This window comes from Idiotropiscis lumnitzeri, chromosome 17 (genome assembly GCF_059441095.1).
Source record: "Idiotropiscis lumnitzeri isolate Australia: NSW breed Sydney's pygmy pipehorse chromosome 17, RoL_Ilum_1.0, whole genome shotgun sequence".
In the NCBI taxonomy this organism is placed as follows: Eukaryota; Metazoa; Chordata; class Actinopteri; order Syngnathiformes; family Syngnathidae; genus Idiotropiscis; species Idiotropiscis lumnitzeri.
In genome coordinates, this window is record NC_142407.1 from 11251314 (window position 1) to 11277326 (window position 26013).

The following is a 26013-nucleotide window of genomic DNA, read 5'->3' on the forward strand; positions in this document are numbered from 1 at the left end:
AAAGCAACACGACCGTGTTTAACCTGCCATTGTATTCATCAACTTTTTTTTTCTTAAACACTGCTTTTCTTTTCGAAGCTGTAGGTCTTGCTTTATGAAAAAAAAAAAAAAAAAAAAAAAAAACATGGCCGCTATCTCCAGACAGTGATGCTTTAAGGGAGGCGTGGACAAACTACGGCCTGGGGGCCACATGTGGCCCGTTAAACGTTTTAATCCAGCCCGCCAAACTTGAAAAAAAATTAAATGAATAAACCTTGTTCACGTTGTATTTTCTAAATACATATATTTTGTTGTAATGCTTTTGTTCACTTTCATTTAAATTTTTTTTCCGTCCATCTGCTCCCCTGTGTCAAATTTTCTAACCCATTGTGGCCCGCCATTCAAAACGTTTGCCCGCCCCTGCTTTAAGGATATACCTTAAAAAAGTGCCTCACACATACCTTTGAGTCTTGCTAACTGCTTTGGGGCGCCAAATCTCATCTCGTCTTACGATCATTACTTTGGCTACACTGTCCAGGCAGATTCATCCATCATAAGTGACAGCGAGGACACAAGAAGTTTTTGCAATAAGGAACCGAGAATCAAAGGACACGCGGAGAGAAATTACGAGTGTGGGGCCGCTTCCATCCTCCAATTAATTGATGTGGTGTACATATTAGAAGTGATAAAGTATTCTCGGCATCAGTCATGCTCCTCCCAGGCATTTGCACAAATGTCCTCTCAAGTAGACGCCGCCTTCAAATAAGTACCTGCAACTCATTGCAGTTGAATAAACACAACCCTGGCCACTATTCAAATAGTGCAAATGGCCCCGGTACAAATTACCGTCTAAAAATGTTATTGTAATGCTTTCAAGCCCAGAAGACGCGGGCCATTATTTCCAAAAACGAGACGGACAGCAGCGGAGTACGTAAACGCTCTTTGAAAATAGCAAAGACGGACGCATGCGGTATATTCTTTTTCTTTCTTTTTGGATTGTCGTTACTCGTGTCTATTGCTATCATCAAAATCTAATGTCTTCTACTAATTAGCTGCATTACTTTTTGTGTCCAATCCTACTAAATTCTCGGGAGAACAAGATCCGGTGTTATTGAGTCGTTAAGAATAAATGATAGCGGCCAGAGCATGAGTTTATGGCTCCGCTAGTGCAACAATTTCAATAGTTTTGCCATATTGAAGCGCCGTCAATAGTTAACATGATCATAGCAATTTTTTTTGTTGTTAACATTAATTTAATTCAGATTACGATGGGGAGGACATTGCAGGCACAAATAACACCCGCGATGAAATGTCACAACATTGCATGAACCTTTGTATATCACGTGGTATTTATTTACATAGAGTACATCGTAAGCGGGTTTGGGATTTATCGAATGGGATGTCGACAGCCATTCTGGCCCATATTGTATTCATTAAATGAGATCGCTTCCTTCTTAAAGTGGAGTGTCACTCATTTCCACATGCATAATAAATGCAATTGAATTGTTTATTGCGTGTTATTTGCTTTCAGCAGCCGTCTTGTATATTTGTGTCCTCATGTGAGCCTTTTGCCGTATTTAAAACGTTGACTTCAGATACTTTATCAAAGCGCCGGCTTTCATTTGTCTATGGCCTCGTGTCGTTCATTTTGAATAGTCACGTGGCGTAAACTGATCATAAAGGAAAAGAAAAAAAAATCACTGATATGCTGGTTAATGCTCATTTCTTCTTTACTGATATTCTACTTAATGAGCAGATTGTGCCTCTGCGGTAATGAGCGCAACTGTTCAGGCGGAATTTTAATGCTTTTCTAATTTAGGATCCCCCCCCTACCTTTTCTGTTTCCCTTTTAGGAGGTGAATTAGTGTTGCCTATTATAACAGTGGATTCCCTTGAGCCCCCATCCATCGCCACCCGTTACCCCGTCATCCCTCCTCCCCCTACACTCCTGTCCCCCCTCGAAACCACCAAAGAGTCTGTGATAGTCCCTCCTCACCCTTCCTGCCCCCCAGACCAGGAGGACTGTGGTGACGCCGTGGAGGTCTCGGCCTTCGGCTCCGGGGAGATGACGGAATCCGATGACGAGGACTTTTACAATAACAACTCCCCGTTGGTCACTGACAGGACAGTCCTTCCGCCACCTCCCGCCGCCGGTGAGGGCGGAGTCCATAAACCCCGCCCCTTACCCCCTTATGTTCCCACCACCAACCCCGACAAGCTCCACATCCCCGCAGGCAAAATGAACACCCGAGACCAGGTGCTTCTGCCCCCTGCTCCCCCATCCTCCCGAAACACACCGGGACTAACTTACCCCCCCAATTTTCCCCATGTGCCCACAGCCGACCCCACAGCCTCCGACGAAAAGATCCAACCGGGCGCCGTGGAGGTGATCAGGGAGTCCAGTAGCACCACGGGCATGGTGGTTGGTATCGTGGCTGCTGCTGCTCTCTGCATTCTAATCCTCCTCTATGCCATGTACAAGTACCGCAACCGGGACGAGGGCTCCTACCAGACAGACCAGGGCCACAATTTTGCCAACAATTTCGCAGTGGAAGGCAACGGAACGGTGGTCAAAGACAAAAGCACAGCGACGGCCTCGGCGGCCAAGGCAATCACAAAGGGCAAAAAGAACAAGGACAAAGAATATTACGTATGAGTAGGCGGGCGAGGACTGAGATGATGTGAGGGTGCGCCACTTTCAAATCACCTATAGCTCTTTTATTTTTTTTTCTTAAATTGCGGTTGGATGTCAGACATTTCACAGGTAACTAAAGGCAACTGTCAGATGCAGACTGGAGTTAACACAAACATTTCCCCTCACAGTTGCGCAGTTACCACGATGCTGTCATCCATCATCCACCTCTTGGAAGTGCATCATTTTTAAGTGTTAACAACCTACGAAGAGTCATATCCAGTGTTGCTTTGTATATAGCACGGATATGATGTAGTGAAAGGACCGAGGTTGAGTTGCCGCTGTGTTTTCTTTGTAATCTGTCTCAAGTGTCCAAGTCCTCCATTTTGACAGAGAGGCAATAGAGTGTGAACACAACCCTGTTCAAATAGATGCTTTACTGATGTTGGATAAAATAACTTAGCAGAGACAAAATTATATGTTCTAAAGGGAAAATGACTTATATAAAAAAATGAAACTGTGCCAATTTTTGGGGCAATACCTGAATGTCAGCATAGCATAAACCGACATGAAATCCCACATAAGCAAATCCATGTGCACCAGTCATATTTCTGGGTTTGCTTCATTAGAAATTAAAAAAAAAAAGGTATTTGGTGTAAGACTAAGAACGAAAAAGCAATTTTACAGGGGCCTTGGCACCGCATGCTTGAGGCTGAATTAATATGTACGCCTTCAAATAATTTGTTCAATCATCTTTTCTTTAATTAAAGCTTTCAGTCTTTTTTGGAAGCTGCCAATGGGTCAATCGAAACGTTTAATCCAACAATACGGTGAAGCCTTTTGTTGATTCGGATCTTTGCTCTGGGTCATCGTCATGCTGAAAATTGAGACTCCTCTTCGGTTTCAGCTTTGGAACAGTATACAAGATCCTCGACCTTGAGAAATTGCCCACTTTCAGCTGAAGAAAAACAACCCCAAATGTAATAAATCAGAACATTCTTCGACATCTTATTAATTTCAGGGTGCACACACTTATACAAGCAGCTTTTATTTTTTTCCCTAAAAGAATAGTCATTGCCAAAAAGTCCAGGCGTGAAATGTTACTTTGTCTCTTTGTGGTGCTTTTATGAGCAACCGTCGCTTATCATGCTCAATCAGTCACTCAGAGAGCTTTATGAATTTCAAAGGATCAAAGTAAAGCATGTCAAATACAAAGAAATTGTCCCACAATTTGGTGGACACGTCGACAAACAAGTTTATAGTGGCAATTTAACTAAAAACTCATTTTTGCCTCCTCAATCTGCTCAGATAACGGTCAAAATTTGTAAATGTTAAACATTTTAATATTTCCGACCGCAAGTAGTTAACTCCGACGAAAAATGCACTGATAGAAAGTCAAAGAGATACTGGTTGTGTAACTCAATACAATAAAAATGAAACGGTGTAGCGTTTGCAACCACAGTGAAGCTAGCAAATAAGCTAACAGTTAGCCTAGCTTCTTCTATTTCTGCTATTTCTTCTTTGTGTTTTTCGTCAAAGTAATACCAAGTGCCAAACATTACTTTTTTTCTTTCAAAAAGGTCACTTTGGCAAACTTCAAATGACTTTGCACATTCCTTTTTCCGTTGGGTTATTTTTCAAGCTATTAGAACGCGGTTGTGTTCACATTCCAAAGCCACTGTCTGTAATGCAGGACCGACACCATTGTTGAGTTTTATGTGGTACACGAGCAAAAAAGAAGGAAGCCTTTCATTTCTGTATGAGATCATCTCCTCGGCCGTGTTGCATAATGTGGGTTTGAAGCCAAGCCACCACCCGACCCTCCCCCCAGCCTGCCCTGCCTCTGTCCGCAAGAGATGAAAAATCGCAGGATGTTTCGAAAGGGATATCACTCAACACCTTGCAGTGAGACGGACGCGAGTCATTTATTTCTGTGTGGTCGGTGTAGCGTTTAATTCCAAAATAGGGGTAAATGTGAAAAGTTCTGTCTACACCAAGTGAAGGTATATCTGTAAACATTGCTTGTATGTATATATAGAGGCTAGCACACTCAAGAGGCATTGTGGATGCAAAGTTCCGGAGAAGAATCAGCGTCCGAGATGCTCGTCCCGCTCCCACCTCCCTCACAGCTTTCACAATGACGACCCAAAAAGGCTGCGGCCCAATTTTCGGACTGCGAAACATTTTCCCCATCGTTGCTTCTTGGAAAGTGACTATGAAGCCAGCTCACTGTCCATCTTGTACCCTCCATGGAGAAAAAAAAAAAAAACTATTAAGGGATGATCCAAAAGCACACAGGAAATGTAAACATATCGTGGAGACATAGATATTCCTTGTAAAGCAGACAAACATGTATTGTTTTTTTTCTATCAGTGACTTAAAGACTATTCCATGAGATGAATAATTGATGATGTGTGAATTGTATTGATATTTCTCTGATATTTCGATGTACCTTGTCACCGCTCCTCCTAACACGTCCCATTTTAGATTGCCTTGGACTCCGACAAAAAGCACACACTCTCTCCTCTGATAGCTGCAAAAGACATCTTGTGTTCCTGCATCATTCATGGCTCCGATTAAGCAGAGAAAACACGAGGATGGGACAAACTGATGTTTTTGTTTTATTGCATTGTGCATTTTATATGTGCTGAATCTGTTACTCAATGGATCTAATAATATAAAGCCATTACCTCTGTTGGGTTTTGTCTACATTGACTTATTATTCATGCTCTGTGATCCCCTGTTCCTTTTTTTTGTTTTGTTTTGTTTTTTTATGAAAAGTGCCATTCGACGTGAGCTGCTCTGTGCTCGGAAAAATATTCCATCCCTCACTCATTGCTATTGTATAGTGTTCATGTGAAATGGATCTCAATATGTGTACAGAACGTGCATAAAGATACAAAAAAAAAATACACTTGATGATATAATTTGTACACGGTTGTGTGGTGTGCTACTTCTTGGACAAAATGCGATGTCTTTGTATTGATGATTATGTTGGGCGAGAATTTAGAGTTCACCGCAATTTTACGATCAGGTCAAACATGATTAAGTCAAGCAATTACATTCTTATTATTCGATGCATAAATCATGTTACTCTCCCGGTACATCATGATGAATTTGACTAAAAGGTAGCGCTATTCTACCAGTGACTAGGTGGAATAAATGCGTTCAATAAATTTTCACTGGTGTGGTTTTACACACGGGTGACGAGGTGAACGTGCTTTTACACGGAATAACGGCGTTTCGTACAAGTTTGTAGGTCATGATATGGATTACAAATGTCTCTTGCACTCGAGTTTCATCATCACGGGCTTCGCTCCCTGCTCTCATTTCCTTACTGAGTACTTCTCTCTTCTCCTCAGGCGACGCCTCGGTCGGGCCTGTTTGTGTGCTGATGTCCAACACTTAGCCTCAAATGAAAGCGTTTAGTTTTGTTGTTGTTTTGACTTCCTGGTGTGGAGAGAGATTTTTTTTGCAATGTGGAGGAAAGAGGTGAATTTGAATTTACAGTGCTGGGAATGTGAGGAAAAATGAATTATAGGTCGAGATTTTAACTAGATACCGAAATATCTTTACGCCGAGTAGCTCCGCCTTCATGGACAGTTGGGAAAGAGCACATCTTATGTAAATACTAATTAATACAGATTATGACTTCCATCTATGAATCATAGATGGTGTTAATGTCGTCAGTGCTGTGGAATTCTGCCACATTTACATTACACACGGCATGAGAAAATACACGTCTGAAGACTGTACTGCACACTTGTCATAATTCACCAATCCTGTTTTCGCACATGCACCGACTTCAACGGGTTGAATTATTTTAGGTGTAAACTATGTGCTCGGGCGCAGTCATGGTTTCTATGCTGTTTGACTACCCCCTGCTGAAAAGTTAAAGAATTGTAGAATGAAGACGAGTTGTTACCTCCATAAAGAAGCTTTGAAGTTTTTGCCTAAGGAATGATATGTTCTAAGCAGTGGAAAAACACGGGATAATCTTCCTATAGTTTATAAAGCCTCATGGATTTTTTACAGCAAAGTGTGTCAAAGTCACGGCGAGGTCAAATGCGCAACGCAAAAACATCAATCACATCTACAAACAGGTTGTCAATGTCTTTAAATGAAGACACAGAGTTTATATTTGCTAGACAATGTCACCAAGTACACCCACAAAGTGTGTCAGAAAAGTTCCAGGAGCTTAAGATGTATTTCCAACTCACAACCTATAAGTTTGCTTTTTCAGTGTGGTCCAGAAAATCAAACAGCATTTCAGCAAAAAATATCTTGCATTTGCTTCATTGAGAGCGTGAGAAGACGCGGAAGTTATGGCAGGACACCTCAAAGTTGTCTGCTGCCAATGCCCTGAGCATCTGACAGTTCCTTGCCGACAAGAACATCGCCTCGCAGGAGCAACCTCCCTGCTCACTCGAGCTGGCTCCATGTCATTTTATTTTCCTCTTTCCCAAACTCAAGGCTGTATATCAAGGAGGCCGGTTTTGAAGACTCAAGTAGCTGGTTGGAGCCCATACTCGCTGACGCCTGGAGAAAGGCAAGGCTGAACCCTGGCCGCTGGTCAATTAAGGCACATGTTGCAATACAGAAAATAATTCACATTCACGTCATCATGCAATTCTATTACTCATAAAAGCAACACATAAATACAGTGGGAACGCTGGTCCACGGCCTAACGAGAGTGCTCGAGTGCACTAGAGTGCTTGCTCTCTATCCTGTGGACTGTGGACCAGCGTCTTCCAATATGTTTTGTTTCGTGAGTGGGTCCACATAACAGAGACACTTCAGGGAACGTCAACTAAACACAACAGCCAAGCACATGACAATTGAGCACATATGTTTTCCACTGGAACATATTTGAGTGACAGGTAAAAAGTACAGTGAGGAAAGTTTTTAGCACATTCAGCAGACAGGCCAACACTATTCTCTGTGGTGTGTCAAATTTATAAGACATTATTTTCATTTTGCAGGGACTTTAATCAGCAAATTATCGCATAAAAAATCTATAACATAAATTGCTCATTTTTTTACTATCCACAATATATCAAGCAAATTATTTCATTCGATAATCACAAATTTTTATGGGATTGGGGATATTAAAAGAATGCAACAAATGTGACTTATTGTAAATACTCCTGAACATTTGTAAAAAAAAAAAACAAAAAAACAGTGAACCCGTGAGCCACACTTTGTACAACCCTGTTTGAAGATTGTTAATCTGTACCTAATAAAGTGATCAATCAACGCCATGCTGGCCCATTTTAAATTTGAGGCGTGAGCCCCGCCCAGTGACGTCATGCAATGTGACCAATCAGCGTCATGGGAATATCGCTCGCCGATTACTCATTTGAGCGTGCGTGCGCGCGCGCGCTCGTGTGAGTGAGTGAGCCAACTAGTTGTTGGCTAGCATCTTAGCAGCTACATTTAGCTTGTTTTTCCGAAACATTGAAACACAGTCCATGTTCTCGACAAAGTTCCACTTGACGTTCACCATGAATGGGCACTCCCTTTAAGAGTTTTTGTCCGCCACACTAAAATGTCAAAGAAGACCAGAGAGCCTCGGGAAATAAGAAATTAGCCCACCGTCAGTGAGGGGAAAAGTCTGGCTTTATCTCACAGCTTTTGTTTTTTTTTCCGGACATCGCTCGCTAGCATCCTGGGGAAGGAAAGCTCTGAGATTTTTTGCGAGGAGTGGATGCGGAAGACGGATATGAGGCAAGCTGGACGGCTAAAGCTAACACTTCGCTGATCTTGGATTGAAATGTGAGGAGCGTTTCAACTTCGATCTTAAGTGTTCATCCTGTCAAGAGAAAAGTGAGCTCATGTTAACGTTTGTAACAGTGACTGTTCAGGTCTTTGCTCATGTTCCGACGACTACTTATTTATTTCCCCTGCTAACGAGAGTGACAGCGAGCAGATTGGATTCCAGCTACTGGAGGCCTAGCATTAGCTGGTTTGTAGCTTCAGTCATCTCGTTTTTTTAACACCGATTGTCAACGTGTGTGTTGGTGTGTACTGTGACTATCGATTGTGTCCGCACACACGCCGCGGTGATTGCAGGTGTTGGTACTTCGATCGGTTCCAGATTGTCCTGATCATATCAAATCATAGTCACGAGCTAGGCTAAATTGTTTGTTAGCTTGGTAATGCCTCTTAGAAAAATGTCATCTAGTTGGGAGAACACTATAATGGGGCCCTTAGATCTGAGATTTCTTTTAAACAACTCAAATCATTCGTTCTGATTGTTTTCAGAGATGTGTTAGTTGAACTGCATTGTGGATTATAACTGTAGTGGTTTACAAGTACAAAGCATCCTAATCAAATGTGATTTTTTTAGAATATTTTGACCCACCAATTTACATGGAAAAGAAACGCCTCTCAGGGTGATGCACGGTCATTGTACTGTACACTTTTTTAAAGATAAATACAGTCGGATTCATAATTATTGGGACACTAACAAAATTACCATCTTTGCTCTGACCACCAGTAAAATGGATTCGAAAGGAAATGAAAAGCACGTGCTTTAACTCCAGACTTTCAACATATATTTGGGGGGATTTACTTCCAAGCCAGGTTAACGTGTGGGAATTATATGTGCCTCCCACTTTTTGAGGAACAAATATAAAGGGATAATTGGTTGCTCAGCTGTTTAATGGCCAGGTGGTCTTATATGGCTGCCAGTGGAAATGGTTCCATGGTAATTATTGATGACATGGCTGCTGACAAAAGCATCAGGATAAATTCTGAAATGTTTTGGCCCTCCTCATATTCAGCCAAATGCATCAAAACTCAGGGGATGAACTCCCATGTATGGTGGGTGATGTATGCAATGAAGTATTAACAAGTAGTTTTATTTATGATCATCAATTTGTTGCATTAATATTGGTGTCTTCAAACGTGGAAGCAATGTTTGAAAGTGTTGTAAATACATTCAAAATTGTTGTGGAAAGTCTGCAGTTAAAACACATCTTGTTGGTTTCATTTCAGATCCACCGTGGTGGTGTTCAGAACTAAAAAGCTGAGAAATGTCTTTGGACCTGACTGTATGCTTTAATGTCAGAAAATACATTGACATGTTATTTCTATTTGCATGTTTGCAGCATTCTTTTTGGGGGGGGATTCTGGTGACACCGTGACACTTCAGGTTCATTCTGAAATTTCACCCAAAAGCCTTTCAAATCTGATGTACACACCGTGTTTGCGCGTGTTTTGCTTCCAAGTTTATTTAACGCATCAAATGCTGTGATCTCTCTTCCAGATGAGTGTTTTCTCACACACTCGCTGGGTTGCCAATGTGCTACAACGTCACTCACTTGAATACCCTTCAAGGATTCGACTCGAGTCGCATGGCATCATCTGCGCGGGGAGGGAGCACACAGCGGTGCCAGGATGTGCAAAGACTCCTGACCTTAACTGAAGTGTGCGCACATCCAAGACTCAGAAGTGTTATTCTCCATGAGAAAGTCTCGCTTGGTTTGCCATCCTCAATGGAAGTGCCATCATAGACACAAAACACTGTGGCTCCAATTCCACAGTTTTCTCAGCGGCCGTGTTGGAGCGGCTCTTTCAGCTGTGGGTTCCCCCTGAAGGCAGTCAGATGGGCTCCCAGGCGCTTCAGATATTACGACAGGGCGTGTGGGCCTCGCTCACCGGCGGGTGGTATGTGGACCCCCATCAGAGCACCTTCTCCAACTGCTTCCATCTCTACCTGTGGATATTCCTGCTGGCCTTTCCCTTTCTGCTCTACATGGTGAGCACATTTCAGTTTATACGTTACAACAGTTTGAAACTGGCTTTTCAAATGCAATTCATTCGGGGGGTTAAAATCCTCTCAAAAAGCAGAAGAACTTTTATGTCGCTGATCCTGCGATCACTTTGTTAAAGTCTTGGGATCTGCTAAGGTCTTGCCGCTTTTTTTGTTTGACTTAATAGGATGTATTTTTCCGGAAAGAATCATTTGGACTCTAAACGGGGGCCATTTGCAGTGTGTGTGTGTTTTGTACAAATCATTTCATGTTCTTTTTCACAGGCTTTCCCCGCCAGCTTGGTGATAGCAGGTTTGTACTCCGCTGCCGTGGCCATTTTTTTCACCACCATCAAAGTGGTGAACTACCGGCTGCACGCCATGTTCGACCTCGGGGAGATTATCGAGAAGAAACAGGCCTCGCTCACAGCGGAAGTTCCAAGGACAGAAGAAGGGGACGAAGGTTCAGGCGGCCATGATGGGAGTCACCCCAGGTGTGTGTGTGGTTTTTGGCAAAACGAAATGATTTGAGTGAAATATCCCGGCCATATACTGGATATCCTTTCGATTTGCTTCAGGGATATTCATGCTGGTGTGGAGATGACCGTGTTTCGGAAGGTCAATTCGACGCCTCCGGTGCGTTGCAGCTCTCAGCACTCGCTGTTTGGACTTAACCAGGTGTCGGTGAGGAACATCAACTTGTTTACTTTGGCCCAAAAGAGTTTGATCGATTGTTCATCTTATTTTTATTATCCAGGAATTCTTGCCCCAACTTGAGGATTCAGGGGGAACAAAGGGTTGGCACATGTTTTATTCTTCAGTACTACAAAACCATATCTTAAGTACTAATGTATAACGTGACATTCTGCAGATTTAAACCACCCTGTCTTTGTTTACGTCAGATATCAACGAGTTAATGCGAGAACAGGGAAGCAATCATGTGATCGTTACCTCTGCTCATCGTGAAATGCTGCGGCAGAGTTCTCAGGACACCATCAGTAAGTCTGCTCGTGTTGTCTAAACTTATATCAAACAGCACTCACACTTTTATGCTGCTCGGGAGCCCTGCTGCCCTTCAGGACCGAGTGATAGTACATTAATAAATCCATCTGCATTTTAATCTGGTTTCCATCGCTGTCCTTGTGCAGGGGCTCCGAGCGTGGTCCAGTCCTGCATTGCTGCTGCTCTGGGAGGTAATTTCCCAGGTCTCATCGGACTCTCCGGAGTGGCGGCTGGATTTGGAGAACCAGGACAATATCTGTCCGTGCCCCCTTCACCTTCCAGTCAAGAAGATGGAGGCGAGAAAGAGCCATCGCAGCAGGTGGAGGTGCCGCAAAAGATTCCAGAGGATGATGGGTTGGCTTATTCTCCGCTCGGGCCGTCTGCTGAGTCTGGGAGTCTTGGAGACACCCCTCTTAGTCCCCTTATAAAGAGTAGCTTGAGCGAAGAGCTGAGTGAAAATCTCTTAGGGTTGGGCCTCGACCCGGTGGTGTTTGTGCCCGGGGCCGAGTACCCGGGCTGTCGTAGTGGGGTGGCATTAGCTGCCGGATCCACGGACAGCTGTTTCAGCGGCGGTGGGGCGGCCACGGATCGCGAGACGCTCAGCACTGTTAGCAGCTACCGCAGTGAAAAGACGGACTCCACTCAGCTTGAAAGTCCGTCGTTCAGCCAACCGAAGGTCACGGATGGACCGGCGTCTACTACGGCGCCAACGGCAGGCGCCAAGGTCCCGACGGACGCGGGCCTCCCAGCAGAACAGGATGGCAGTGATACGGATAACCTGTCGGACAGCGTGTTACTGCGTTCCCCCTCCAAAGATATCTCGCCCAGCCAGGCGCTCGACAGGACACTTGTTGAAGGAGACGATTTACCATCTGTACCTTCTGATATGATTGCACAACCCCCCACTTTCCGCAACTCTTCCCCCTCAAGTAGCGGCCACTCAGACATTTGTGATTCGGACCGAGCCGCCCCAGTTCCCCCCCTACCTCCTCCTCGGCAGGCCACTTCAGTGCCCTCAGGGCTGGCCCTGGGTTCAGTGTGCTCCGAGCCCTCTTTGCCCATATCCTCAACACCGTTCCTGCTATCCGATCAAGCTGCCCAGCAGGTCGTGCGGCCCAAAGACTTGAAGCTGCTGCGGGCCAGCGGCAGTAGTGTGGGACACAAGCCGGGCCGACGGAAAGCTCCGCGAAGGCGAGCCGGGGCAGGAAGTAGCAGTTTCGACTGCGGATCTTACAGGCGTCATCACAATCATCGACAACACAGAGATTACATCCCGGTGCGCAACAAGCTCGGTGCCAAAGCCTACAGCGAAAGTCTCTTTGAGGATTCCAGCGATGAGGACGACGGCAGCGACATGAGCGCCGCATCCAGTCTCGGCTCTCAGCGGCGCTTTAGCTCAGATGAAGACGACTCCAGTTCCTCTACCTCCTGCTACTCTCCAGAACTCGCCAATGCTGGCGCCGCATTACAGCTCCCCCCGGCTGCTCAACCTCCTGCTCCGCGGGAAGGGGATTTGGCCGAACCTGCCGGCCCCCCACATTCCCGTGCAGCTCAGCGCTCTTCGAGCACCGCCAGCGCTAAGACGCACGCCAGGGTGCTCAGTATGGATGGGGCGGGTTCAAGTCAGAGCAGCACAGCGGCTCCGCCTGCAGCTCTGCATACGATGCCCTCCACTTCCACCCCTGCTCCTCGCACCCTCACCATCTCCAAGTCCGACTTGGAAGCCCGCACCATCCACATCGATTGTTTCCCGGTATCTCATCCTCATCGGCTGGATTCACTCGGAGGCTCTTGGACTGGCAACCAGATGGGCTGGCGAGCAGGAGAGTTGACCGAAGAGGGGGCGGTAGGCGGAGGTGAGCTGATCTTTGTGGCGCCTGTTTTCGGGATAGCCAACTATAGTTTCAAAATGTCTCAGACATGTTTGTATGCTCTGAGCTGTTCTGGTCAGCTCGCTATTTTGTGGTTTGGCACAAGCGTTCATCCGCTGCATAAGTAGTGTGACATCATTGAGTAACAGTCTAATTCGCCATGAAAAGTGTTTCTTTATTTTGTTTATTTTTTTTTTTTAAACAGAGTCACCTTTCTTGCCATAATTTTTTTTTCACATCATGCTTTACCATTTCCCAGTCAACAAGCCACGCTGCGTCTACACCACTAGTTTGGTTCCATACAACTGCAGTTTGAGTTCTTTTGATACCTGTTTGGAATGAAATCACGTCATGGCCTCTTTGCAGCTCCAGAAGACGGCGGCAAACACGACTCAGTCAGCAGCGTGAAGAGGACTCAAGCCATCCGCAGGAGACACAATGCAGGGACCAACCCGACACCTCCACCCTCCACCATGGGATCCCCTCCTAGGTCAGTCCCAAGCGAGGATGCTGATTTATTTTTGCTTTGTAAAACCTTCAAATTGAAAGCTGTTATGTCTGTCTTTGAACCGGTAGTCTCCAGGACCTCCAAAGGGCTCGGACCTCCTCCAACTCGCGGACCCGCAACCTTCCCTCTGCCTTACAGTTTGCCTCATCACTTCTTCTCCCCCGCAGCGGCATCCACGAGGCCTCCACCTTCGACGACACATCAGAGGGGGCCGTGCACTACTTTTTTGATGAGAGCGGTGAGTTTGTGGCTTTCAAGGAATGAGCGTGACGTTTTCGGGAAAAAAGCCGCTTTGCTCTTTTCGTGTCTGGAGATTAATGAGAAGATCAATGCAACTTTCATGTCTGTCAGTTAAATTGGAAGAGAGGCGCCTTTTGAGAATCAAAGCAGGGAAACAGCTGGAAATTGATTTCCTTTTTTTTTTTTCTCTCTCTCTTTTTCTGTCCATCGTGTGTCAGGAGTGAAGAGGTCCTACACGTTTGGGCCCGCTGGAGGAGGTTATGAGGACCCAGTTCAGTGAGTTACAACGCTTACTATTCATTAGCTCATTATTTGAGCTTTAATTTAGGGGTGAAACATTTCATGGAGTAATTTGTGTGCCTCAATTAAAAAAAAATAATAATCTGAATTGTTTTTCTGCCTCGGGTACCCGTTTATTTGATGACAAATGACAAATAATATAATTTAATGTCTTGCTTGCAGAGAAAGGGAGAGGCAGTCCCAGTCCTCAAGCTTCACCTCCACCGAGGTCCAAGAAGGAGCTCCAGTCCTGTCCATGCTGCAGCCCAGACCGGTCGTCCTACAGGGCATGCAGGTGCGCAGGGTTCCTTTGGAAATGCCCGAGGTGAGTTATTTTGTTTTTTGGTTTTTCTTCTTGTCAGCATCTTCTAAAATTCAATGTCTGCTTCTCAACTTGTTTCCAGTTCGACCTGGATCACGAGTCTCTGCAGGAGTCCCAGGAGAACACGCTGATGATCGAAGAGAAGGCAAAACCCAAACAATACTATCGCTTTTGGGTCCTGCCCGGGAAGTGGCTCCGGGTCCGCTATGATCGATTAGCGCTTCTGGCCTTGTTGGACAGGTAAGGCTTTCCAGATGTGATGCAATAGTTTCAATTTGATCAGATTACTAAATGTGTTAAAAGAGAATAAGTGGCTGGGTGAAAATGAAACGTGCCTTTATCAGGAACCGACGTGTTGGAGAAAACGTGTTTGCTGTGGTGCTGGCCAGTCTGGTGGCCTTCCTGGGGTTCCAATTGTTGCTCCAGGGCTTTTTCAGGGACATCTGGGTCTTCCAGTTCTGTCTGGTCATTGCAAGTTGCCAATACTCCTTACTGAAGGTATACAAGTCGACCGTATCTTAGTTGCTGTTCATGTCTCATTTGTTTTCTTCACGTCTAGTCCATGCGGCATTTAGGAAGCTTCTAAACAAACTTTTTGTGTTTCAGAGTGTACAACCGGACGCGGCCTCTCCCATGCATGTGAGTATTGTGTTTGTCCTCCTGCTTTCAGAACTTTGCGTTGTGATGTTTTCTGTCCGTTTCTGTTGTGAACAGGGTCATAACTGGATCATCGTGTACAGTCGGCCTGTTTACTTCTGCTTGTGCTGCGTGATGATCTGGATTTTTGATTTGTCCGGCCGTTCCGAAAGCCTGCAACCGTTCTCCCTCTACGGCGTCACGTTCTTTTCCGCACACTTCCTGCTTTGTGTCCGAGACATGCTGCTGGGTAAATCTTCGCACTTGATTTACGTTCTACAAATTGAGCTGATAAATATGCCGAAAAAGAAATGCAATGCCTATTTTTTCCCCTCTCAGTGTTCGCCTTGTGTTTCCCGGTCATCTTCCTGTTTGGCTTGCTACCTCAGGTCAATACTTTTGTCATGTGTCTGTTGGAGCAAATTGACATGCACATTTTTGGTGGCACGGGTAAGATCTTAGCCCTTTACAATTCACTATGTATTATTTTCCCTTATCAGTAAAAGACAGTCGCTTGACCTGCATGTTTGTGCGCTTTATTGATCCATTCCTCTTTTCTCCTCAGCCACCACCAGCCCCCTCTCGTCTCTGTTCAGCCTCATACGTAGTGTGCTGGTGGCCGCCCTGCTGTATGGATTTTGCCTCGGCGCCATAAATGTGAGCACAACATGAATGCTTGTTCAATACCATGTCTGAAAGTTGAAAAAGGATGCTCCAGTGGTCCATTCTGTGCTTTCCTACCACTCAAAGGCACCGTGGGGGGTCGCCCATGTGCCAGTGCTGTTCTCTGTATTTTGCGGACTCCTGCTCGCCTTGTCCTACCACCTGAGTCGCCAAAGCAGCGATCCCACCATCCTGTGGTCAGTAGATTGCTTCACCGAGTCATTCCAAACAACTTTTTCTGTTTGATGTTACAGCAGTAGACAGATCCACTGAGTTTTTTCTCCACATTAGATCCCACATTAAATTCCACACACTCGCCAAAGTTCGTAAAGCCATCTCCCCCTTGTCCATTCCGAAATTCGAAGTTGCCTCATTCGTCCCGCGCAACCCCCTCTGGCTCTGTTTACATCAGGTCATTGGTCCGATCCAAATTATTCCCCGAGCTGGAGAATCGCACACCAGAAGAACCCCCTGTGGAGATCAAGGATCCTCTCCCAGAGAAGCTCCGCAACTCTGTGGTACAAATCAAGGCTTCCTAACCTTCCCGCCGCTGATTTCAGAATGTCCTTCACTTTAAAGCCTTTTTGCCTTCTCAACCGTAGAAAGAAATTCTTCATTCGGACCTTGTCATGTGTCCCCTCATGGCTGTGATCACTTTCGCCATCAGTGCCAGCACAGTTTTCATTGCACTACAGGTTCGTACAAGTCTCGGACTTCTTATTTGGCCACTTTTCTTCACACCATTTAATGTCAATTATTGCTCACGTTTTCCTCTGTGCTCTTGCCCCACAGCCTGCGCTCAGCTTTGTCTTGTATATCCTGGCGGGAGTTGTCGGCTTTATTACTCACTATCTCTTGCCTCAGCTGCGCAAACAGCTTCCGTGGTTCTGCCTGGCTCACCCCGTGCTCCGATCCAAAGAGTACAGTCAGTTCGAAGTCCGAGGTGAGTGTCTCATTGCTCTTTATCCGCTCGAGCTCAAGTCACTGTAAAATATAAGTGCCATTATCAGCTTCTCCCTCCGGAGGCATCACTGAGGATTAAATGAAAACCAGCAAGGTCTCAAGTTGAAGTGCTGTTGAGAAATACATTTAACCTCCATCAGGTCCCGGGGATTTTCTCAGTGCGCCAGTATTAAATTCAGTTATTTTTCTTCTTACTCTTGAACTCGCTTCACATTTTGGGAAGTTACAGTAGAGCTTGCATGGTTGGATCTTGGATTTCTTTTTTTTTAGTTTAAAATAACCTTACACAGTCAGTGTGCGCAGTTTGAAATCTCACTCCATTGTGCCGTCATACCTTTTTTTAATCACTCATAATATCCAAGAAAAATAATCTTTCTGGATGTCAGACCTTCTCGCTTTTATTTTTCAAGATATTTTTCTTTGTTGCCAGATGCTGCTCAGTTGATGTGGTTCGAGAAGCTGTATGCGTGGCTTCAGTGCGTGGAGAAGTACTTCATCTACCCGGCGGTCGTGCTCAACTCGCTCACGACGGAAGCACGCGCCGTTGGCCAGATCCATAAAGAGCTGGACATCTAGTAAGTCACGACAACACACGCGCGTGCAAGCGCAATCGGTCGTAAGTCATGGATGCCGGAGACATTGAATTGCTCTGCAACGTATTAAGAGAATCATCGGTTGGCACGTCCGTATATATATTTTTTTTTTTTTCAGGTCGGCCCAGACTGATGTGCTTATCACTGCGAAAACTTGATCTTAATTCATTTTCTATGCCAGTGATGTGTTGACTGGCAAAACTATTGGATATTCTTCATTAGACGGAAGAATGTGCAATTCCTAATTATTCTTTTGTTTTATTTTGTTTGTTGGTGTGCTGTGAGATTTTTGGAATTTAGAATAAACACCTTTGCGCAATAAAAGTTGAGGGAAATGTTTCGGGGGAATTTTTTATGCACGATGCCTCATCAGGGCCTCTTGGCCTGTCTTCCAGTAGCCGAGCACTCTTCATCTCAATAGCTGGCATGAAGCTGCTGCGTTCGTCCTTCTGCGCCCCGTCGCAGCAGTACGTCACGCTGTGCTTCACCACGCTCTTCTTCCACTTCGACTACCCGCACTTCTCGGAGACCTTCCTGATCGACTACTACTTCATGTCCATCCTTTTCAGCAAGGTCAGTTTGCACGGCGTCAGTCATTTCACGGTTTTTTCCTGCCTCAAGTATAATGAAATTTTGCATTTTGCTTTGATTTCTCAGATGTGGGACCTGTTGTATAAGTTACGCTTCGTGTTGACTTACATCGCTCCCTGGCAGATCACATGGGGCTCGGCATTCCACGCCTTCGCTCAGCCCTTCGCCGTGCCACGTATCCTTTAACCCAATTCCATGCAATGACAGTTGTCATTCAGTGATTGCTCCATTCCCTCGCAGGATGCCCTTAACTTATTTCTCTGCAGATTCTGCTGTGCTCTTTGTGCAAGCCATCTTTTCAGCCGTCTTTTCTACTCCTCTCAATCCGGTCCTGGGCAGCGCTGTGTTTGTCACCTCCTACACCAGACCTGTGAAGTTCTGGGAGCGAGACTACAAGTATGTCGTTACATCGTTATTTCACTCAAATGTGGAAACGAAGTCACTTGCTCCCCGCACTAATTGTTAATCCGGCCGTTTTAAACATAAAATGTGGCTCTTGATCAAAAACATTTGCACACCCAGAGTTTGACATAATCAGTGAAAATTCTATTCTTGTTGTTAGCACCAAGCGAGTTGACCACTCCAACACCAGACTTGCCACTCAACTGGACCGCAATCCTGGTATGCCCTCTAACACCATTCATCATGTCACCGCTTCACTTTTTTTTTTAAATCACGGTTGAGGTGATGTGTAACTGTTTCTTTGCCGCCGTCGCCTTTTCGTGCCAGGTGCCGACGACAACAACCTGAACTCCATTTTCTACGAGCACCTGACACGTTCGCTGCAGCACAGCCTTTGTGGAGATCTGCTGCTCGGCCGCTGGGGCAACTACAACACCGGCGATTGCTTCATTCTCGCCTCTGACTACCTCAACGCATTGGTGCACATAATCGAGATCGGCAACGGGCTGGTCACCTTCCAACTGAGGGGTTTGGAGTTCAGAGGTAAGCAGCAATTCAAATTCACAACGGTCTAATTAATAAGAACACGAGAGAAAATATAGATATTTTTTTTTGCTATCAGCCTGAGGACTAAAGGAATAAATTGGCCTAAGGCACTCACATAGCTCGGCAGAATATCTGAAGTGTTTTCATCCAACAGAAGCTATTTACTGAAAAGCAGACACATTATGAATATACAACTGACAAGGTCATCCTGAGTTCTCACATTGCACATGTTTTGATTTTAAAAACCTGATTAAATATCCAGATTTATTAGGAATTCAGGAGACGTTACCCTCAATGTATTCTTGCCTTTCATTCCTCCACTAGTCTTTAACGATAATTCACTAGCCCTGACATAATGTCCTACAAAGAAAGTAAATATAGGTTTGCCCCTCCCACAAAATGCATTGTATTGTTTTTGTGTACTTGGCTGTGAAGTTGTAACTTCTACACCGCTGCAAGTTAACAACCACAACATTTTATTCAATTGAAACCTGACAAAACTGAGAATGATCATCTAAAGGCATCATTTTGATTCCGCTCCAGTCTTGTGTTGCGTGATGCATTTTTCATCCCGTTCATCCTCTCCCTGCAGGCACCTACTGTCAGCAGAGGGAAGTGGAGGCCATCACGGAAGGCGTGGAGGAGGACGAGGGCTGCTGCTGCTGCGAGCCCGGTCACCTGCCTCACATGCTGTCGTTCAACGCCGCCTTCGGCCAGCGCTGGCTCGCCTGGGAGGTGGCGGCCACCAAGTACGTGCTGGAAGGTTACAGCATCAGTGACAACAACGCCGCCTCCATGCTGCAAGTGTTTGACCTCCGCAAGATTCTCATCACGTACTATGTCAAGGTGAGCTGTCCGGAAAAATACAGGGTGGCCATGGAGACGCTTTACAATTTAACCGGTTTGGTACGAAAGCAAATCAATACAAACATTGGTGAAAATTATTACAAAATGAGAAGTAGGTATCACTTTTTTTTTTAAAACGTGAAATAGCGGAAGGACATTACATAAGGACAGCAGCAGTAGAGGATCACTGTTATGTTTCACATTCAAATGCACAAGCAAGCCAACTGTTGACAATAACATAACTACGATCTGCAAATTGTTGTTGAGTTATAATATATCAAATTGCGAAATCGACACTTGGATAGTCAGTACAACTCAAATCCCCTCCCTAGACTTGTGGCATCAGCCTTTGGAACGTAGACACTGCTTTGGAATATTACCAAGAAAGGTTGCTATTTATTGTCAAAGTAGTCCAACACCAAACTTTGCTGGTTTTAATTCCCGTTTTGATTTCTACAGTCGACCAGCAAAGGCTGCAAAGTAGTCAGGACGGAATTAATTGCACCCTCTGTTGGTAGAAAAACCTCATTATGTCTCCATTGATTTCAAGACACCAGGTGAAATAACTTTGTCCATAAATGTTTGATCAAGCAGATTCCACAACTGACAACATAGCTTCAAATTAAGAAAAAAAAAAAGCCTTTTCCTTATTTAGGTCAGTCACGTTTACTTAAAGGCACATTTTATTGTACCACATTTTTTTTTTCTATTAAAGTGCCATGTTTGCTTTCTGCCCCAGAGCATCATTTATTACGTGAGCCGATCGCCCAAGTTGGAGGAATGGTTGGCGAACGAGGCCATCCAGGAGGCCCTGCGACCTTGCCTCGGACCCAATTACGTCGACAGCGACCCCACTTTCAACCTGAACATCGACGAGGACTACGACCACAGGGCCTCCGGGATCACAACCTCCTCCTTCTGCATGATTTATCTGGACTGGATTCAGTATTGCAACAGCAGGCGTCAAACGGTTTGTCTATTAGGAATAAGAGGTGATTTCAACTTCAAGTTGGGATCCTATCAGAGTTGTTTTAACTTCAACTTGTTTTTTTGTTGCAGCCTGTTACAAGTGATAGAGATTCTCCTCTGGTTAGTCTGTGTTTTGGCTTGTGTATCCTGGGAAGAAGAGCACTTGGCACTGCCTCCCACAGCATGTCCGCAAGGTGAGAACATTGCTTCGGACTCTACTACACTTTTTTTTTTTTTTGCTTGTGTAGTGCAAGAGTTATGGTCTATACCTCGCTGTGGTTTTGACAGCTTGGAGCCATTCCTCTACGGCCTTCACGCACTCTTCAAGGGAGACTTTCGCATCACGTCTCCCCGAGACGAGTGGGTTTTTGCAGATATGGACCTTTTGAATCGAGTTGTGGCGCCCGGAGTGCGGATGTCCCTCAAGTTGCATCAGGTAACGCTCTTCTGACCAGCAGGAAGCAGGAAACCTCTTCACAAGAGAAAAAAGAAACTTAACTTGAAGTTCATGTTCTGACTCCTGCCGCGCTCTCCCCAAGGATCACTTCACATCCCCGGATGAGTATGAGGACCCCACAGTGCTGTATGACGCCATCACCACCAATGAGGAGAAAATGTTGATATCGCACGAAGGCGACCCCGTTTGGCGCAGCGCCATCCTCGCAAACATGCCTTCGCTTCTGGCGCTGCGGCATATCATGGACGATGGCAGCGATGAGTACAAAATCATCATGCTGAACAAGAGGTTCCTCAGCTTCCGGGTCATCAAGGTTGTATAGCGTCCATTTTGGATGTTTAGTCGATTTGTCTTTATATATTTTTTTTTTTTTTTTAAACGACCCCGCCAATTATGTCAAGCCGCTATTAGGCCTTGCCAGAATTTTGCAGATTAAACAGTAATCAAATCCTAACTCAAGTATATGTTCTTATACTTTACAATTTGAGAGTACTGATTCGGATTGGATTTTGTTCTCCCGTTTGATTTCCACCTAACACAACTGACCAGCTTGGTGCTCGCCTTGCAGGTAAACAGAGAGTGCGTGCGTGGGCTGTGGGCGGGGCAACAGCAGGAACTGGTCTTCCTGCGCAACCGCAACCCCGAGCGCGGCAGCATTCAGAACGCCAAGCAAGCCTTGAGGAATATGATCAACTCATCGTGCGACCAGCCTATTGGTTACCCCATTTACGTCTCCCCGCTCACCACGTCCTATGCGGGTGGACACGGTCAGTTGCGCTCCGTGTGGGGGGGGCCTGTCAGCCCCCACAACATCTACAACTGGCTGATCAATAGCTGGGACAGGTACAGTATGCTGTTAGGGAACTTACGAGTTGTTGTGGTCATGGCTGTGAGTGTGACGATTTGGTTTCTCTACAGGATGCAGAAAGGATGCGGCGCTGGTTGCAACAGCGGCGGAAACATCGAGGACTCAGACTGCGGCGGCGGTTCCACCTCCATCACGACCAACGTTGCTATCCACACCACCCAGAGCACGCCAGCCTCCGGCCTTCCCCAGCCACACATCACCATGCAGCCCTCATTGGGTAAAATGCTCGACGCTATTTTTTTTTTTCTTTAGAGCTGGTCTTTTTTTTTTTTTGCTTGCGATTTGTTTTTCATGGAACTCACATTGTAGAATTATCTAAATAATAATGTGGTGTCATTGTAAGAACAATTTCACTTTTGTGAAATAAAAGACGCACGATGTGTCGGATTTGATTTGATCTTTCACTGATTAGGTTTTAAATTAAAAAAGTATTAATTAAATTAATGAATTTAATTAATTATTTAACCAATTATTTAATGGACATTTTTAAATTTAGATGTAAAATAGTGTATTTTACTAGCATGTTTGAATGTATTTACAAGAAATCAATTCACAAATGAATTAATAAAACATACCAAAAAAAAGGGAAGAAGAAAAAAAAACGCTAAATTTATTCAACAAATGTTGCAGGACTCTAAATATTTGGTGGTCATACTTTTGGTCATACAGTTGTTCTGGTTACTTTTTTTTTTCTGTTTTGATACGGTTACTATTTATGAAGTGTTACACCATGGATATTATTGCATAATGGGGGGGGAAAGCTCAACTCAGTAGTCGCAAGGTATAACTGTTTTGTTCCTTTTGCCCATCAGGTACGGACAATCCAGTCGGCCCAACCCAGAACTGGCCTCACCACCCCCAACCACTCCCACTGGCTCTGCTCAGCCAATCAGAGGGCAGGATGGAAGCGGGACTGCTCTCATCCCTCCAGCGCACGTCCTCCATCCAGGGCCTGCTGGGTCAGCAGCTGTCCAACTCGCAGCTCTCCTTCAGCGGCTCCGTGGTGCCGACCCCTCTGCTGGTGCCCGAGCGCATCTGCCCCGCCAGCTTCCTGGACAACTCGGGCCACAGGACGGGCCAGCGGGCTGGCCTCACCCAGGGCAACGTGCTCCACTTCGAGAGCCATTTCGGGAAGTGGAGTTTTTCCGGCAGAAAGGGCTTTAACGGTCCGGCGGCTGCGGAGGGCGACGGAGGAAGCGTCCATGCCATACGCACGCAGGTGAGGAACACTCGAAGACTAACAGGGAGTGGTAGTGATAGCTACGACTCGGTTTCTTTCAATCTTTCTTTTTCTGTTCACGAAGTACCCTGAAACTTGTTTTGTACTCATGCAATCCATTTTGCTGCTATTTCTTTGAAAAGGAAATTTGGATACAATAATTCTATCCAACCATAGCCAATTGACCACTGGTTAAATACTTCTGCCTGTATGCCTGAGCACTGTTTAGTTTCTGACCGCCCCCCCTTTCCACAGCCACCGCCGCCTGGCCCCCCACAGGAGGCCAGTCCCACGCAAGATCCGCTGGGAGCGACGCGGGCGGTAGAATCCTGCCTGCAGCAGGCAGGGGACACCCCCGCACCGCCTGACGAATCCACAGAGTTGCCTTTACTCGAGCACCTGCGCTGATGAAACACACACACACACACCGCCTCCTGGGTTACAGCACACTGGACACCCCCCATCAGGTCTTCAGGACTCATTCCATCAAGTTTTATTCCGTATAGTTCGACAATACAGGGATTTGTATCACAAAGAAATCTACACTCCCTCCTTTGTGATCTCGCAGCATGTTGGACGTCGACTTATGATGTTACTCCCAAAGTCATCTTCATGAGAATCTTATTTGGGTCGGAGGCGCTGTGTGAATGTGGGTGTGTATTTGTGTGTGTAAGTGAGTGTATGTGTGCTAACAGGCCAGGAAGGCCAGTGCAATTATAAGGGATCTTTTGCTTTCCTTTGCTCGACGATTGTTTATGTTTATGAACTGGAACGTGGAGGATCAGCTATGACTGCGTGGATACCACAAGAAGCCTTGTTCAGTTCTTCTCCCGGCTCAGAAGTTCTTTCCCTATCTGCGTTCAGTCCAGAGGAATACAACAAACTCACAACCCAACTAAAAATTCATCACGCGACCCTTTTAATGGTGGAAAGGAACGACTCCGCCCCCAGCCGGCCGTGGTGCTCGGACCGCTTGTTTACAGCCTCCAAGTCCAATCTGAGAAATTGTGTTGATCGCAAACTTTTTTTTTTTTCTATTTGGAGGAATTTTTCTTCTTTTTCTTTACTTGAAGATTGTGGCGAGGCGCTCAGCGTTGGCGCCGCGCCGGTCAATCTGAGACACCCGCACGCACGCAGCGCATCCAACAAAGAGGATGGTGGGGCAAGAGGGTCTGCTTCCTTGTCACTCCTACTCGACTACTGCTTCTGCATCTCCCGCTATTACTAACTAGTAAACAAAGTCACTCCTACTACTGCTTGAATCCAGCGTTTTAGTTGGAGCAAAAGGATAAAAACTGAAAACAAAGGATGCTTATTTATTGGAGGAATACGGTCTTACATATTGGGAGTCGTTTGTATCATGTGCTGATGTTGAATTGGCAGCTTGCGTTTTGATTTTTTTTGCCCCGACTATTTCCCTTTCACACCAGTTCTCACAATTGTGTCATCTCAACGGGAGCTCCTGCGCGTGTGTATGTAACTGGAAGTACACGGAGAAGTCACTTTAAGTTGGGTTCCTTCCTCCTCTTGCACTCTTCAACCACAGTGATCAGATAGTGCAGTAGACTACAAAATGTAACCCTCGGAAATTATCAAAATTCAGAATTCTTGGAACTTTGGCAGGCAGCTAAAATTCCAGGGAAATAAAATGTTGGCAGGCAACATTTTCCTATTATAAAATCCAAAGTAGCTGGAATGTTGGGGGACCTTCATTATCCTGCTAAAATCCAAGTAGCCCTCTCAACATGTTTTCATTTTGTGAAAGAGCAGCAGCCAGTAGAAACGTGTACTTTTTTTTTTCTTTCTTTGCTCAGAGAAAGCAAAGCACAAAACGGCGGTCAGAGCTGGGTGTCAGTTGAAATGAAATAAAAAGGGATTTCTTTATCACTGCAACTATGTACAGCATGTTTCATATATAAATATATATTTAAAAATATAAACCTATTTTATTATGATTGGAAATTCTGGGTTATTTTCTGTTTAAGACACTAAGTCCATTTAAAATGAACAAGGGCGAAAAGCTTCACATTTGAAATGTGCAATTTTGGAAGATTTGGTTCTGCGTTTGCTCTTTTTTTTCCTCACCATCTGCTTTTGTTTTAGTTTTCTCAAAGGGGAGTCTTTATTTAAGTCAATGTTAAATGTTCTGTACAGTTTTTTAAAGTGATTTTTTTCTTTCTATTTAAATTAAAGGTTTTGTGTCTGTTTGCACCTTGAGTGTTCTTTCTTGTATTTTTTCCCTTCTCTTCAGTCAACCAACTTCCCTAACTCTGATTTATAGCTGGCATGTAGGTGGCCCTCAATTTCTTCTCAGGTTTACTTGGACTTTTGGGCCTATATTGTCTATTAAAAGAAGAAAATGCAATTCTATTTATTTTTTTAGATAAATTTGTAGAACCACAACTCAAAGCAATGCCCGATTTTCAATAGGTTGTTTTGATTAACTTTGCGTTTTATTATTATTTTCTTAACGGAAGGGTACTGACCTTTTTCTCCCAGTGTAGTTAGCGTTTGTGAATTCCGGTCGGCTTGCAAGTACATATCGCCATCTCCTGGTCAGTAGGAGCGATGCAGTTAGTGACAACTTCCGGGAATTTAAAATAAGCTGATTTCTATTTGTGTCTCGCAGTATATTTTCGTTGTGAAATAAAAAATGCAAATCTATCACGTT

The 26013-nt window shown here is 45.0% G+C and overlaps 2 protein-coding genes across 8 annotated transcripts in view; both read left to right on the plus strand.

Annotated features, from left to right (window-relative positions):
* Positions 1-5544, plus strand: part of LOC148320225 (neurexin-2-like) — a 116295-nt gene extending 110751 nt beyond the window's left edge. For all 6 annotated transcript variants that reach the window (XM_088278945.1, XM_088278951.1, XM_088278949.1 and 3 more), the window contains one exon: positions 1833-5544. In XM_088278945.1, the coding sequence (XP_088135071.1) occupies positions 1833-2635 (803 nt within the window). In that variant the 3' untranslated portion in view covers positions 2636-5544. The remainder of the gene's footprint in view (positions 1-1832) is intronic.
* A 2444-nt stretch (positions 5545-7988) lies between these two features.
* LOC148320226 (pecanex-like protein 3) lies at positions 7989-25553 on the plus strand. 2 transcript variants are annotated; one of them, XM_088279635.1, is made up of 36 exons: positions 7989-8437; positions 9882-10373; positions 10653-10861; positions 10946-11051; positions 11125-11164; positions 11270-11365; positions 11516-13225; positions 13607-13730; positions 13817-13986; positions 14207-14264; positions 14451-14592; positions 14672-14829; positions 14934-15087; positions 15196-15228; positions 15304-15475; positions 15565-15675; positions 15791-15882; positions 15976-16085; positions 16301-16406; positions 16491-16583; positions 16681-16831; positions 17282-17426; positions 17840-18017; positions 18102-18210; positions 18302-18431; positions 18598-18656; positions 18765-18980; positions 19576-19829; positions 20569-20799; positions 20889-20992; positions 21087-21234; positions 21338-21568; positions 21824-22098; positions 22174-22340; positions 22936-23342; positions 23598-25553. In XM_088279635.1, the coding sequence occupies exons 2-36, from the start codon at positions 10221-10223 to the stop codon at positions 23748-23750; spliced, it is 6795 nt and encodes a 2264-aa protein (XP_088135761.1). In that variant the 5' UTR covers positions 7989-8437; positions 9882-10220; the 3' UTR covers positions 23751-25553. The 2 variants fall into 2 exon arrangements, with proteins under 2 accessions (XP_088135761.1, XP_088135762.1); XM_088279636.1 differs by having other exon boundaries at positions 7989-8386.
* The last annotated feature ends 460 nt before the right edge of the window (positions 25554-26013 follow it).